Below are 15,897 nucleotides of genomic sequence, written 5' to 3'. Positions count from 1 at the left end.
ACAACTGGATGGCAGCATGCTGACAAGCGAACTGCCCTGGTATTTCGCTGTTGGCAACATGTAGCCTGACATGCCTTTGCTGAGTGCATGAATGAAAGAGAGCGAGCAACAAGAAATGTTGCCTCACTTTCTGCAAATGTTGCTGGGTGGCATGTAGCCTCACGGCGCACATGCTGCTAAGCACTTAGCGATGATAACGACTAAGCGATGTTTCAGAAACACAATCGATGTAAGCCAACAATATGCAATACGATTCAGTTAGTATTCGTGATCAACTTCTGGCTGTATATAAATAAAATTGTGATCTTTTTGCTGAAAATTAAACTCACACTGATATATATCGAACGCAATTTAAAACGCGGCTGTTAACGCAAAAAAGAGCGCTGACTGTTAAAAATTACCGATAACATATCGAGCTTTGGCGCATGCAATTGTAATTGGCGCGCATTTAAACATTTTTGTTTAATTTCCATAAATAGATCAAATAAAAGCAAGCACGCGGTTCTAACTAGTTTATCATTTATTTATCATTAAAATTTTACTGAAACACGATCAAAACTATATCTGACTCTGCTTATGCCTGAGTTTCAACTGACAAAGCAGGTCTGTTTAAAATCTTAATTTTATTATTATTTTGTTTTCTATAGGACGTACTCGTATGCTTGCTTAAAACAAAATTTAGAAATAAATAGCGAAAATAGGAAATTTGCATTTTTGTTTGTAGTTTAACAATATTTTTCGCTGTTGCCGCCAAAAGGAACGGTACGTCTCAATTTATCAAAAATTATTTTACATGACAAAATAAAATTGAAAATAAATTCGTTAACGGAACAACACACAAAACAATGAATTTAGCTGCACTAAAAAAATAAAACATTATTTTGCAGAACCTATAGAAAAAAATTAAATAAAATAATGCATAATAAAAACCCTGTTTACTTTGTCGATCGTGCTTGGGTAATCTTCTGTTTCTCCTCATCGGTAAACTCCAGAATGCTCTCGATGGCCTGCAGATGGCCCTGCGAGTTCTCCTTATCTGTTAGAAAGTAGAAAATGGCGCTCTTCAGGAACTGCAGCGTTACCTCCGGATCGACATGGGTGCGATTCTTTTGCGCCTCCAACAAGCGTCGATAAATGGTCTACATTCGCGAATAGCGTTTGGTTAGTGTGTGTGTGTGTGTGGAAAAGAGAGAGTGCAGAGAAAGGCTTGAGATTAGTTCACATACAGTTGTAGTATAAGCAAATGTGAGGTTAGGTTGCGGCTATACCAAAACATAAGTCGGTTAAATGTTATTTACATATAAATTTGATTCACTGGTGCTATGACATTTGATGAACATTTAAGTTATGTAGTATATGTAACACTGAATATATTGGGTAAGGAAATGTTTATTGTATATATATATATATTGGTTGGGTCTATTGGGAATTAGTTTATATGAACCACATGCTAGATTATTTAGGTACCTAATGGGTATTTTTAGCTTTACGTGTGTGAAATTAATCAATGATTGTTTTCTGTTTTTTACCACCTGTTGCTGCACAGCAACGAAATAGTCACAACTAGCCGGATTAGTGTCTCTTTTTTTTTTTATTTAACTAAATTAATGTAAATTCGTGTCAAAACATACCTCTAGTTAATACTATTTGGTAGAAAAACAAGAAAAAAAACAACGTCATGTTAACGTTGCCAGTGAAAACGCGTTGAATTCAACAAATTGATTTCGTGTTCCATTTCACACATTCCCCATTTCCCATTTCCCACCAACACCCTTCACGCCCCTTGACCACACATGATGATGGCGCTTATGTTAATGAAATGTTTCAGGTTCTTTTTGCAGGTTAGGAATACATGAATATCCAAAATGTTCGTTAGCCAATGATCAGAAATAATAAGAAAAGAAACGAAGTTTTTTTTGTTTTGAAAATTTTGCAAATAAACTAAAAAAACATTTGGGTTAGGTTATAAATTGTTAATAGGTTGCTTTTTGGGTTAGGTTTTTTGTTTTTCTTAACGGATATTACAAACCTTACGCGCGCCAAGTACCCACAAAGAAATCGCCTCCTTTGCAGTAAGGAGAGCATGATTACTGCCGCATTCCCTCATTCTACACTCTGATGCCTACAAAAATAGTTTGGTTTTGTTTGTTTTTTTTTTTTTTGTTTTGTTTTTTTTAGGTAATTCGACAAAATATATTTATATATATATAAACGTATATATAGATAGAAAGAAAATTATGTAAAGTTTTAGTAAAATGTAAAACTCAAGGACAAGGATATATACATATATATGTATATATATTGATATATAAACATGCAGGAGAAAAGGTAAATCAAGAAGAAGAAAAACTTAAGAGCTCGCAACGGCAACTGTACTTGTTTTGTTATCATGCACTCTCCACTACGCTGTGACTGTACTTAGCTAATTGAACTCGCAACGGAACGGAATGGAATGAAACAAGCGAAATTAAAAAACAATAAGAAGAAGAAGTAGAAAAAAACGTGATGGTACTTGGAAACAAATCAAACGTTGCTTTTAATGTGTACTTTTCTTGAATGCAAATGTTTGTAAAAGTTAATTAATTAATGTTATGCGGTACTTAAAGTCTATGAAATGATTAAATAATTATTGAATTATTAGCGACGCGCATTTCAATTAAATGCAGCTTTTCCAGCCAGGCAAAGCGCCAAATTAAAATGAAACGTCCTCAACCCGAAGCACACATACACACACACGCACACACACACACAGACACAAACACGGACACAAACAGCAGTTGAATGTCATGATGTTGTTGTTGTTGATGTTTATTTGTGTGCGTGTGCTTTGATTTATGTTTGTTGTGTGCTGATGTTGTTGTTGTGGTTGTTGTTGTGGTTGTTGTTGGATGAGTCGCAGTTCACGATGCAACAAAATGCAACACACAAAACAAAACCGAAAATAATATTAGAAATATATTGAAGAATCTTACGCGTATATTCTCCAGCTCATCCTGTGTGCTTTGCAGCTGATGCAGCAGCTCGTTGATGGACACCTTGCTGTCCGGCTGGCGTTGTGCCAGTTCCATTGCCTGGAAACGATAAAATGAAACATTACAAATGCAACACTGGCAGATCCCACACTGGGCACAAAACAAAGGGATCTTTCCTGTGTCAATGTATTTCAAAAGATCCCTTATTGTATAAATTAAAATTGAACGAAACACACACTGAAATTTGACGAAGCATAATCGGGGTTCATGAAAGTGCAAAATCGCGTTCACGAACCCAAACTGAGGGCAGGGCATTGGTTCAAACCTTTGTTGAATTGACAAGCCATTAACTGATCTAAAATGAGCTGGGTTTCTTTTAAAGGCAGGTCATTGGCTCAAATCTAACATTAACTTTTGTTGGATTGGCAAGCCACGAATTGATAAAAAATGAACTGTGTTTCTTTTCAATAGAAAATTGTGGTTCAATTGACGAGCCATAAACTGATCTATAATCAACTGGTTTTTTTTTTTGCCTGACAAGCCACAAACTGAACTAAACTGAACTGGTATTTGTTATTGGTTCATGAACAGATCTAAAATGAACTTGTTTGCTTTAAAGGCAGGTCATTGGTTCAAATCCAACTGGTGTTTTTTTCGAGTGCAGATGGAAGCGTACCTGATCGGCGCGCGTTATGCGCTCCGCCTCCTGTCCCTGCTGGTACATGTGCAAATACATTTTGTTCTGCTTCTCCTCATGCTCGATCAGCTTGCGCTGCAGATCCTCGAGCTGTTTCTCGAGCTCACGGATGCGCTGCTTGGCGTGCTCATAGTCCGGCACAATGTCCGAGTAGCGTGTGTTGCATTCGGCCAGCTTCTGTAGCAGCGCCTCGACCTTGTCGTTGTGTGTGCGCTTCAGGTCGCTGGCGGCGCCGTCCTGGGTGCGTATCAGCTCCTCGATGCGATGCTCGTACATGCGTATCAGCTCCTGGCGCTGCAGCTCGTAGTTCTCCAGGCTGCTGGACGCTGCCGCCGCGTCCGCGGCCGTCTCCTCGGGCGTCTCGCTTTGCGTCTGCGAGTCCTTCGAGTGCACCGACGACATGGTCAGATCCTCAAAATGACCCGAGTCCGCATACGAGCTCTGCATCTCGGCGGACATTTGCAGCTGCTGATGCTGATGCTGCTGCTGACGGGCCAGATGGCGCGGACTGCACTTGGCCTCGTCCACCATGTCCACAATGGGCGAGACATCCTGCGAGGTCTTCAGCTCCGCCTCGCGCACCGTTACCGCATCCGAGGAGGCGGAACGCTCCTCGGGCGAGCTGAGCGATGCCTTGAACAGGCGCAGCTCGACAACCTCGCGTGTCAGACGCAATATCTCCGTATCCTTCGCCTCCAGATCCTGTCGCGCTATGCTCAACAGCTCCTTGAGTCGTCGTATCTGACGCTGTGCCCGCTGCGTGGGCGTCAGATAGTCGGCTCCAACTTGGCCCGCATAATTGGAACAGTGCACCACATACTTCATTTTGCGTCCACTGAAGGTGGTGCCGTTTCTGCAAGGTAAACATATAGTTAGTGGGTACTTGATCAATTTAAAAGACCTAATAAGTTAAATATTAATTGCTCATTATTCATTATTTTTCTTATTAAGCTAACTTGACATTAGGACACAAAATGCGTAAATACATTGTGCAAGATCCCATTTAAAAAGGGGTTCGTCACAAGTAAATTCAAAATTTCCCCATATTCAAATGGTTCACCCTTATACATATAAATAAAAATTCTTGATTTTAATTAATATTATCCCTTTGCATAAATTGTTTGTATCTATTGTATGCTCTGGAAACTGTAAGCTTATAATTTCCCTATATTTTACAAAATGATAGCATTTTATATATTAGGTTTTAACAAAATATTTAAAGACTTAACATAAGTAAATTTTTCCTTTTAATGGGGTTAGTTCCTTCAATCTCCGTTTAAAAAGTTTGTGGGACTTTTAAAATAAAATTTCCCCATATTCTGACTATTTTTCCCATTTGACAAGTTCTGTTAACTAAATATTTCCCTATATTTTAAAAGTTAGTAAAACCAAATATAAAAATTTCCCTATATTTCAAAAAGTTTCTTCTCTCAATTCTTCTCTTGTTACGCAATCTTACCTGGCCACATAGGGATGCTCGCAGGACATGGTCGAACGACCCGATGTGGTGGTCGCAAATGAATACATCGAATCTAGATCATCATCCAGATAGGTGCTCGGTGAATCTGGCGTTCCTGGCGGCGTCTTGGGCGATATCTTCGTCTCGTGCACCGTGGACAGCTTCGCAGTGGAGTCCTGCTGCTTCCTGTTGAGCGTTTTGGACAAACGGGCGCAATGCTTATCCCGCACACAGCTGTGGCCCGGCTCGGGCGGTGTCTTGGGCGTCTTTGGCGTGGACGTCGACGTGGCCGTTGCGATGCCCGCTGTCTCTGCACTGCCGCCGTTCAGCTTTAGAGACTGCAAAATAGAAAACAATTATGTTTAGACCGAAAGCCAAGCGATTAGCCCAAGCACTGCTTCATTTTCTTGCTGGCTGCTTTCTATCGCTGCCAATCTCTGCGGTTGCTCCAATCGAAGCTCTGCCTTGCTCAGTCGTGCATAGTTCGCGAAACGCGTAAAAAGATCGCGTGTAGTCGATGGAAAGGGGATAGCGGGGGGCTGACTTGAAGGTATCTTGTAGTTAGCGTAACGCCCCAAAACCAATTTGTTGTTATACATTTACAAAACATTTTAAACACCCGTCAGTTACTTTCATTGTGGCATTCCTTCCATTCCGTATCAGAGACACGAACCCCCTCCCCTCTGCGCCTCACCCGATCAAGCGGCAGCGGCATTTTTGTGGTCAATTAACTGCCTATGCACCAGCGGGGTAATAGATAGGGGGAACAGCTTTTGGTGGGACTTTGTGTTTTTAGTCCTAAACGGAAATACTTTTCGACTGTTCCCACTTCTGATTTGATTTGACTTGCAAAAACATTGCCAAAGTTAAGATTAGCTCTTTGAAAGACATGTTATATAAATTCATTGACCTTTATTTTATTCAATTAATTTATTACAGCTGTAAGCCACAAGTCTAAGCAAAAACAACAAAGCTTTAGCTTTCAATAACATATCAAGTTTAAGAAACAATTCTCTTGGCTTACATTTGGACAATGCTTAAAATCAACTAGGAAACATTTAAATTTAAAGCTAAAACTCAATTGTGAATAACCACAAAAATAAAAGAACTCTTTAGTTCTGGCCTCATTTGTTTGTTGCTTTTACTTTTGAGTTAAATGTGTTAACGGTTAACACAAATTAGTAGAGACCACAATTTCGCCTCTAGATATTCTTATAGATGCAACAAATAGTTTACACTACACTTTTGTTTTTATTTAATGGTATACGGAAAATATATTTCCCACTGTTTTTAAAGCCAGTGTTAAAATGTCTTATTAAATTAAAACATTGGTTTAATCCACTTTTTGCATTTATTTGTACCCAATAGGTACTGATTAATTATTCATGCCGTGGTATACAATCCATTTTTCGTATTTTTTGTTCAAGTCGAAATCAGCTAAAAGTATAGTTTTAAGTATTTCTCACTATTCTCGTAGCCTGTGTAAAAATGTTTAATTATATAAAAACAATTGTTTAATCCAGTTTTTGCTGGTATTTGTACCCAATTGGTATTATTTAAACCCTTAATTTGAGCACATAAAAAAGCATTACCTTAAGCAATTCTCACTACTCTTAAAGCCCGTGTAAAGATGTTTCGGCTTGCATTTGTACCCAATTGGTATGAATGTACCCAATAACTGGTACATATATTTTTCATTGGTTTTTTTTCCAGCCTTAATTGTTCATCAGCTTAATTTAAGACCTAACACCAGTTGAAAATGTCTAATTATATACAAATAATTGTTTAATCTAGTTTCGGTTTCTATTTGTACCCAATTGGTATAATTGTACCCAGCAACTGGTGCGTTATTCATGCCTTGTTACATTATATATTTTTTTAGTAGTTCTTTTAAGCCTGAATCAGCTTAATTTAAGCAGCTAAAGGCATTACTCTAAGCACATTACGTGTTTACGGACCAAACAAGAAGGGAAACCAAAAAAAAAACATTGTACCCAACTATGATATAATGCCAGAAAACAAAAAGCTAGAGTTTGCCTCTATTTTCCCGGTCTCTCTATATGCGGAGACAGCTAAAAAAAAATCGCACCGTCTGTCATTTGGCGAGTGCCCCAAATGGGTATTGAAATGTGATTCAGAATCAGATGTCCCACTCGCCAGCCGCTTGGACGACAGTCATTTGCAGCTACTGTCAGCTATTTTACTGTAAGTGCCACTGCAACTGCAACGGCAGAAGGTTTGGCTTGCAAATCAGGTTAGACTCAGGTGAGTGTCGAGTGTAGAGCGAGGGCCCACACACACACACTCACACTCACACACACACACAGCACGTACCTCATGCATATTTCATAATCATCATTAACGAGTTTCTTGCCCTATTTTAATTGTTCAACTACTGGGAAATACATACTTGATGGCACTTCTACAAAAAGAAAAAACAATGTGTTCTCGCAATAAGTTTTACGCACGAGCTAACAGCACAGCTGGGTAAAAATGAAAGATACCAAAAGTAGCTGAAGCTACACTCAGAGAAATCGTTTAAAATTCTATTTAAAATGATAAAAATGTGGCGAGCAGCTGGAACCAGCTCGAGCTGTTAATATGCCAAAGATACGAATACACTTCGAGAAAAACCGTGCACTAACTTCGACTATAAATTGATTTGAATTTATTCAGGTTCATTTCGTACTTAAATACTCTTTAATAAAGTAGAACATTTTCTTTGAATTTCATTTGTGTAACGAAAATAAGCAAAAGTGCAGAACAAAATGCTAACTTCAAGAATTTACGTACTTGAACTAAGCGTAAAGCGTACTCAAAGGAAGTACAGCCTTTTTTAAAGTAAGTAAAATCTTGTATTTAGATATCTATAGTATTTTTTCAGTCCTATGTTCTTAAATGTTTGGCATTAGAATAAAAGTGCTTGAAGTAAGAATTAACTTCTTAGCTTAAGATTAAAAAGACCTAATATAAGTCTTTTATTCCGAATTTTAAGTTCTTTTACCTTGAAATTTTGGGCTTTAAATGAAATTTCATAAAATAAGAACTTAATTCTTAGCTTAAGACAAAATATGACTTGAAATAAGTTTTTCATTCAGAAAAGATGTTCTCAAGATCTTCATAAAAGTGCTTAAAAAATAAAGTTTTTAGCTTAAGACTAAAAAGACTTGAAATAAGACTTAAAATAAGTCTTTTATTTGAAAAATTAGTTCTTGAAATCTTGAATTTAGCACTCTTCTTATGAAATAATAACTTTTAAAGAACAATGAGCAAGTCTTAGTTTAAGCTTCCTCGATATTTCTCTCAGTGTTGTTAGCCAGTACGTTAACTGGGCTAATGCTCTTCTTGTTATTTTATAACAATCCAAACGTAACGCTTACGCATTTTATAACTAAGCCCAAGTATGTCCAAAGTCTACTTAATATCAATTTATTCCCCACTAAAGTCACGTCCCAACTATTCACCTCATGCTTATATGGACCATATATCATTCTGAATGGGCCGAAGAAAAATCGATGGCTTTGATTCAAGTGCGAATCGCGGCTGTGCAGGTGTGCAAAATGTACATTTTGTCTCTGCCAATTGCGACAATGGTCAAAATAGCCCAGTTGGCCCATTGCCAAGACGACTCTGCAGCGGCACATGCCTCTATCTAGACTATCATCTATATATGGGCCACATTTCAATTGCGAATGGATATAAAATGGTTTTTTTTTTTTGCAAACATTTTATGTCTTTGCCCAGTTTTCAGGGTCGTCGTAGAAAGTTTGCAGTTATTTTAGGAATATTATTATATAAGCAGGTGCTAAGGTGCTTAAGGTCCTGATAAAGCAAGATGAAGAAATTTGATAGTATATATTCATTAAAATGGGGAAAATAATGTTTAACTATGGAATATCTTTATAAATCATCGGGTACATAGAGGCATAATTATTAAGGCTGATTTTGGCAAGCTTTTCATTTAAAGGAATATTTAAAGAACTGTTTATAGCAAATGTGATATGAAGAAATTTGATATATTAATATTTGATATATTTAGAAATATTTTTTCCATAAATATGAGTTTTAATATTAAATGTTTACATTTAATCGCTTTTGTTAAAAAATTCTTGAGCTATTTTTAAAAAATATGAATTCTACGAAAATACAATTATCTTTGTACATTTATAAAATGTAGATTTTCATATTTAATGGATTTCAATAGCAGAAAAAGGCATGAAGAAAACAGTTTCAGGACACAATTATAATTTTTGTACAATAATTTTTCAATTCCTATTAAAGGATTCGCGTTTTTTAATCTTTATCATATTCCATTTAAAGTTTTCGTTTTTTTTTTCTTTATTTTTCACATTCATTTTATTTCTTTCTTTTTCTATTATTATTATTAAATTATTCGATTTTTTTCTATCACTTTGTATTTCTTTTCATGTAATATGATTTTATTACTTTTGAGATTCTCGATTTTTTGTTTAATCTTTTATTTATTCCTTTTAAGGGATAAATCTTGTGTTTTTTTTTTTCAAATATTTTCATATTTCTATTTTAGTAATTGTTTATTTTTCTTCTCATATTTCTATGAAAGCATAATAAAAATTAACTTATTACGCTGCGTTTGAATTAATATATTGTTAATTTATTTAATTTTCCGACTTTCATTTCTTTGATTTAACACACGCGCAAAATATATCAATAACTATTATTTATTTAAAAGGGCCAACGAACTGCAATTATGTCTATATAAAGAGCCCGTTTGTGTAATTATTATTTATAAGCACAGAAAACCTTGCCACAAACAGCTGCCACAAGGCCCACAATAAGAATACACACACACACACACAGACAGACACACACACAAGCATAAGAGTAGTTAAATATGCGTATACATGACTTAAAACATACTTAAAGGCATTCACACGCCAGTCGAAACTTTGTTTAAACAATAACAAAGCGAAAAGCGCGAATCGCAATTGGAAAGGGAAAAGCGGCGAGCTTTTGCTTTTGCATGCGTTCGCGTTGAGCATAAAAAATCAACTGAAACGCAAATCGCTTGGGTCAGAGAAAATGAAGAAGATGCCAAAAAAAAAAAAAAAAATTAAAGTGGAAAGCAAGAACAACAAACGAAAACAAAATGAACCCTCATGGGTTGGGGCTAGAGAGGCGGCAGCGAGTGCGGAAGCGAGGGTGGTTGAAAAGGTACGGCACTTATGCTTGTGTAGCTGTGCCTGCCTGTGTGTGTGTGCCTGTTTCTGCGTGCGTGTGTATGTGCGTGTGTTTGCTCCTGTCAATATTTGCAAAAGCTGCGCCGCGCACTTGCATTTCCTTGTTGGCCGCCCGCTCAGCTGTTTGCATTCCCTTTGCTACATTTTGGGCATAGAACAGAGCGGCAATGGAATTGAAACAGCTGCTCAACGGCCGCTGCCCTGGGCTTTTCGTTCACATTGTTTTGGCTGACCCATTATGCAAAACTGAAGCCCAGCGGTGAGTCGAAAGAAACAATAACAAAGACAAAATGGCAAATCTTTTAAAGTAACTGGCAATGGCGCTCAAACTGTAAGCCAAGCTAAACAGTTTTAAAGCGAATGGGTATGTATAAATATGTTCGCAATTGATTGTTAATTTTAAACATGATAAACATACGAAGAGTAGTTAGTACAAATTGTTGCAATTATATAAAACATGTAATATCATGTAATTAAATTAAAAATAAATTCATCATAAATTATGTATAAATATGTACATATATATGCGATATAAACTCAAACTGAACTTTACGGTGGGTGCTTGAAGCACTGCAGGTACTTTGAGTAGAAAAACAGATAGCGTGGTCGACTTGCAGATGCCCTACACCTAAGTTAAATAACCAAAATAAAAACTGAACTTGAGTAGAGTAAAAAATAGCATTTGTATAAGCCCAAATTAGTATATTAAAAATAAAATAGTTCTGAGCGTTCAAATATCGATTTTTTTTTTAAATGATCTTCATAAAAAATCATTTGTTTGTTGAGCGAAAATTTTTATATTACAAAAAAATGAAGAAAAAAACAAATTGTTCGTTGCGAACTTAATTTCTAAGGAGGGCTAGTTTTAAAGGCATTGCCCTATTGGCTCTTTATAATTGTCAAAATCGAATACTTTCTAGGCCTAACAAGCTCATGGCACAAATTGTAGAGAACTTCAATTCGTCCCCTCATGTGGTGACAAAATGTATGTAAATGCAGGGTTGTTAAATACCGCACAGGGCTGTGTCGTTTCGTAATGAAACCGGGCAATTGTATTGACAGGCGTGTTACGTGCGCAGGCGGGGGCGTTTTTTTTTCTGTCTCTCTTGTTTTCAACTTACATAGGTCAGCGATGACTTTGGTGGGGGTTAGAAATAATAAAAAATCGATACGGCAAAATGTATGCCAAGACACATCCCCACACACACACATACACGTCAAGCCACAACTTACCATATTTCGCGATTTGGAGGCGTCCATGTCCGGACTCAACTGGAGCTCAGTTAGCTGCTCTGCTAGGGGCAAGCATTCGGTGTCGCCGCTGCATAATGCATGGAAATGCGTCGAGTCCGTCTTGTTAGCCGTCTGCCTGTGGCCCAAATTGTTCCAGCTATGATTACGCGTGAAAGGCACAACTGGCTGGACGCACAATGGGCGCGCGTTCGTTGTGCTGCCGGAGAGCTGGACGCGCGAACTGAATTCACCGGCGCTGCCAATGAGCTGTGGATGCGCTTTTGTGCCGCGCAAGCGCATAGAGGCGGAACGCCGCAATGGAACAAACGGAACAGCCGAGGCGTTCGGATGTGGTATGCGTGTGGGCGCTGCTGCTGCTGCTGCCGCTGCAGCAGATGGCTGCTCCTTTGGCTCCATTGGTGACGTATCCCGAGGCAGCAACGACGTCATCGCTGGCGCTGCTGCTGTGGCCTTTGTTGTTGTTGCTATAAAAAAAAAAAAACAAAAGTGAAAATATAAAATGCAAATTAATGCAATTGTTTGTTGTTGTTGTTGTTGCTGCTGCACTTTCAAAATTGAGCAATTTTGCTGAAATGAATGCGCGTCTTAAATGCTTCATTATCTTAAACGCTCGCCAATCTCGCCAGTAATTAAAACTTTCTTCGGCTCAACAATTAATGAGCAACCCTCTAAGCAGAGCACCCCCCCCCCTCCGTCCCCCCTTCCAGCCAGCTGCATTGCTTTTACTAAGTTGGCCAATAAAAAGTGAAATTGTTGTCGATCGCATGTCGCGATCTGCTTGTGGCAAATTATGAAATTCCCGCTATTTGTGGTGCCGCGCTTGTGGTTGCTGTCTCGGCTATCGATATGAGTATAGATATACACATACATATATAGGGATATATGTAGCTTTTATCTGCGTGTGTTCTAGTTACGTAAATGCTGAAGGCCAACTCTTGTGGTGTGAACACCAATCAAAACAGCTGTGCACACACACATTTGCAGCCACTGTGTACGGCTTAAACCACACCCTCCCCCACCCCCCGAGCGCCCCCTGTAATTTGTCTAGCAGCATATTGCCACAGCTTGTTGGCCCAGTAAAGTCCAATCAATTAGTCTGCGCTTTCCACAAGAATTTGCTTAACAACTTAAAATTAGTTAAAAATTAAAAATAAATTATATTTTATACTTTATGTTTTAGATGCAAAGGTTTTAAACTGAGGCTAAAGTGTTTACCTAAGTTTTGTCAAATTTGCAACCAAAATCTGATGGCAAAATCAAGGCTAGTGTGAAAAGTTAATAAAGGATTAGCGTGCAGCCGAAGTCTGAATACCCTAACACAGTTCGTGCAACAGCTGTAAGTTGCATGATATTGTAACGCGATCTGCCTGGGAAAAATCGTTGAAGATCTGTAAAATCTGCTAAAAATTTCGTTTTTTGCTTACTTAATGGTTATTTTCTGGTAATTACCTGACGTTCTTTGGAAAACTTTTTGAGCACGATATTGAACATGATATTTAACCATTGTCAAATAAAATAAAATAAAATTCTGCACAAATTCTGAAGCACGGAAGATCCAAAGATCGTTTAAATAAAACATAATAAATAGGATATTGAAAATTTCAAAACAAAAAAAATTTTTCAAATAAATATATTTTTAAATTAAATTGAAAAAGTTAAATATATATATATATATCAAAAAGTATTCAATTGTATTTCGAATTAATAAATAAAATGCATTTTATAGAAAAGTTCAACAATTTGAGCTATAGAAAACCCAAAACCGTTAATAAATAATTATAAAATAATATTAAAGCAATTAAAAAATTAAATGGATAATTTAAAAATGAATTTACTTTGAATTAATAAATTAATATGCCCTTTATAGAAAAATTCCACAGTTGAGCTACAAAAATTTAACTTTTTTATTTAATAAAAAACTATTAAAATTAATTATAACAATTAAATAGATAAATGACAAATAGATATCCAATTAAATTGTAAATTAATAAATAAAATGCATTTAAATTCATTATAAAGACAATTTCAATAATTTAAGCTAAGGAAATAAATGTTTAACAATTAAATAAAGTAACAAAAATGTATTAAATTAAATTTTAGATAAATAAATGAAAAATTCTGCAATCATTCACATTTATTTCCTTAGCTGTTCTTTGCTATATGATACACCAGCTAAAAGAACTGATAGGCTACACTGAAAAAATGGGAGATATAAGAAAATGAAAAGCATAAATACTGAAAAATTACTTTATTAAACTCTTGCAGATATATTAACAACGATAAAGAATGGCTAGTTTTAAAAGAATTTAAGCAGATAAAAAGACTTGGTAGATTGGCCAATATAGGAAACACGATCCGCTTATCTCGAGTCGAGAAATTCTCGACCAGGTAGAGGAGAAAATGATGATAAAGCACTTAAGAAATTGAAAACAACACATGTTCTCAGGCTTTTCACTCGAAGAGTCATTTGAATGAAAACAAAAAACCGCTTTTACTCAAATTAAAGCAAATTAGTGCAGCAAACATTTAACTCTGCATTAAGTGGACTCTACGATGGGCCCTATAATCGTCTGCTCCAGTTCGGCAACATTTCTCCAACGATTATTGTTTAGTATTTCCGCTGATATCTTTTGGACTGACACAAACAACAACAACAAAACTTAGTTGCATTTGTTTTGGGCCATAAAAGGTCAATTTCACAGCCGAACAAACGTGTTTTTCTCTCTTTTTTTGTTGTGTTTTGCCACGTTTTTTGTTTTAACCAGATTTAATGACAACAGCTCGAATGCTTTTAAACGCAATTTCTTTGAACTCGACGACAAGGTCGTTGATAGCCAGTCCAGATATCGAGTGCAATTTGTGTTGGCATTTGATAAGCAATTTGCTGCCTGAGATCTTTAAAGATAGCTGCTTTTCGAAATCGAACTATTTTGGTATTTTAACTGTCAGCTTTAAAGTCTCTCTCCAGACAAAACCGCCCACTAAAAGCAACAACAGTCTCTGGCAGGCCGAAGATTTGATACCCTTGACCGATTCTTCCAATAGAGCTTTGTTCAAAATTTGTAACTGAAACAGAACAAAAAACAAATACCCAACTTTCGACCCATTGTTGCTATGGCAGCTATATATAATATGGAGGTCCAATCCGACTGGTTCCAACACGTTCAAAACTGAGAGACTAGTTTACACAAAAACAGGCAAGGCTATATACTGATCAATATATATGTATATATATTTCTTCCTTAATGCATTACGCACTGCATGACATAATTACAATACCCTCTTTAGTATAGGGTATAGAAAGCCGCTCAGAGCGCAGTTCTCGTCTAGCTTTATCAACAATAACAAATTTGGTTGTTTCTGATAAGAGCCGCAAAATCGAAAGCAATTGCCACAGCAAAAAATATTGTAAACTTTTCACAATGTGTAAAATTATTAACAATTTACCTCTTTTCACGTTGATTTGGTAAACACAATTTTCTATGCCATATTACAAAAGCATGCTGGCTAATGTTTAAACAACAACAAGCGTGATTAATTAAACTAATAATAATAATAATAGTAGAAAGAGAGAAAAAAAACTCTGTTAACTGTAACAACGAGCGCGTGTCGTGAACGACAAACTGCAACTGAAAAGTGCGACGGTGCGCTGCGGCGTTGTTGACGCCAAATGGAAAATGTTTGTTGAAAATGGAAAAACTTTTGTTTGTAAGCTGTTGCCGCTTCTGCTGTTGCTGCTGCTGCTGCGCAAGCGAGACGGAAAATGGAGTAGCAGACGCAAAATGTTGCAATCATGCCCAACAGACCCACCTTTGACTTGGCGACGGACGACCCCAGCGATGGCATTTTAAATGATTTTTCGGTGTGCTGGGAATCTGTGTGGCATTTGTTTGGGGCGTCAGGTGAAAGGCAATGCAATTAATTGGCGCAGCAAACCTAAAGTACAATTGTTTTTTCTTCTTCTTCTTTACTTACCGCTCGGCCTCATTACGTACTGCTGTTTCACATGGCATTTACATTTTATAGGCAGGCCAAGAAGTTGGCGCCATAACTGTTGTTCGGTCTAGCGGAACGCATTGCGAATGGCTTAAGCCGCATTTTTTTAAAATTTACTATTCAAAGCATTTATCTAACACTTTAACTGATACTAAGTACAACTATCACTTTCGACATGTTTTTAATTTAAGTTTTACTAAGTTATTGCGAGTCTAATTATTTTTTATAATAGCTTAAAATATTTATCTGATTTACAGTTATTCAAACTATATTTTTCTCGCTATCGATAGTGTTATGTCT

The 15,897-nt window shown here is 36.8% G+C and overlaps 1 protein-coding gene across 6 annotated transcripts; it reads right to left on the bottom strand.

Annotated features, from left to right (window-relative positions):
* Positions 1-728: 728 nt before the first annotated feature.
* qtc (quick-to-court) lies at positions 729-15,604 on the bottom strand. Of its 6 annotated transcripts, none has more exons than XM_064690615.1 (8): positions 15,577-15,604; positions 11,581-12,065; positions 5,129-5,466; positions 3,649-4,522; positions 2,973-3,071; positions 2,030-2,122; positions 940-1,139; positions 729-890 (listed from the first exon to the last, which is right to left on the bottom strand). In XM_064690615.1, exons 1-8 carry the CDS (start codon positions 15,587-15,589, stop codon positions 785-787), a joined length of 2,208 nt encoding a protein of 735 aa, XP_064546685.1. In that variant the 5' UTR covers positions 15,590-15,604; the 3' UTR covers positions 729-784. The 6 variants fall into 6 exon arrangements, with proteins under 6 accessions (XP_064546685.1, XP_064546686.1, XP_064546691.1 ...); XM_064690616.1 differs by having other exon boundaries at positions 729-860; XM_064690621.1 differs by having other exon boundaries at positions 729-855.
* Between the last annotated feature and the right edge of the window lie 293 nt (positions 15,605-15,897).

This window comes from Drosophila montana, unplaced genomic scaffold, assembly GCF_035044405.1.
Source record: "Drosophila montana isolate Dmon_TW-CO22-7 unplaced genomic scaffold, ASM3504440v1 contig_3281_1, whole genome shotgun sequence".
Lineage (NCBI taxonomy): Eukaryota > Metazoa > Arthropoda > Insecta > Diptera > Drosophilidae > Drosophila > Drosophila montana.
This window is presented reverse-complemented; position numbering and strand designations above follow the sequence as displayed.

What these genes read in the sequence shown, in the direction of transcription:
- qtc (XM_064690615.1), bottom strand. An exon ending in GAGCATCCCTATGTGGCCAG is followed by an intron (nt 4,523 to 5,128) that starts GTAAGATTGCGT and finishes TTTACCTTGCAG; the next exon opens with AAACGGCACCACCTTCAGTG. An exon ending in GCATAACGCGCGCCGATCAG is followed by an intron (nt 3,072 to 3,648) that starts GTACGCTTCCAT and finishes TATCGTTTCCAG; the next exon opens with GCAATGGAACTGGCACAACG.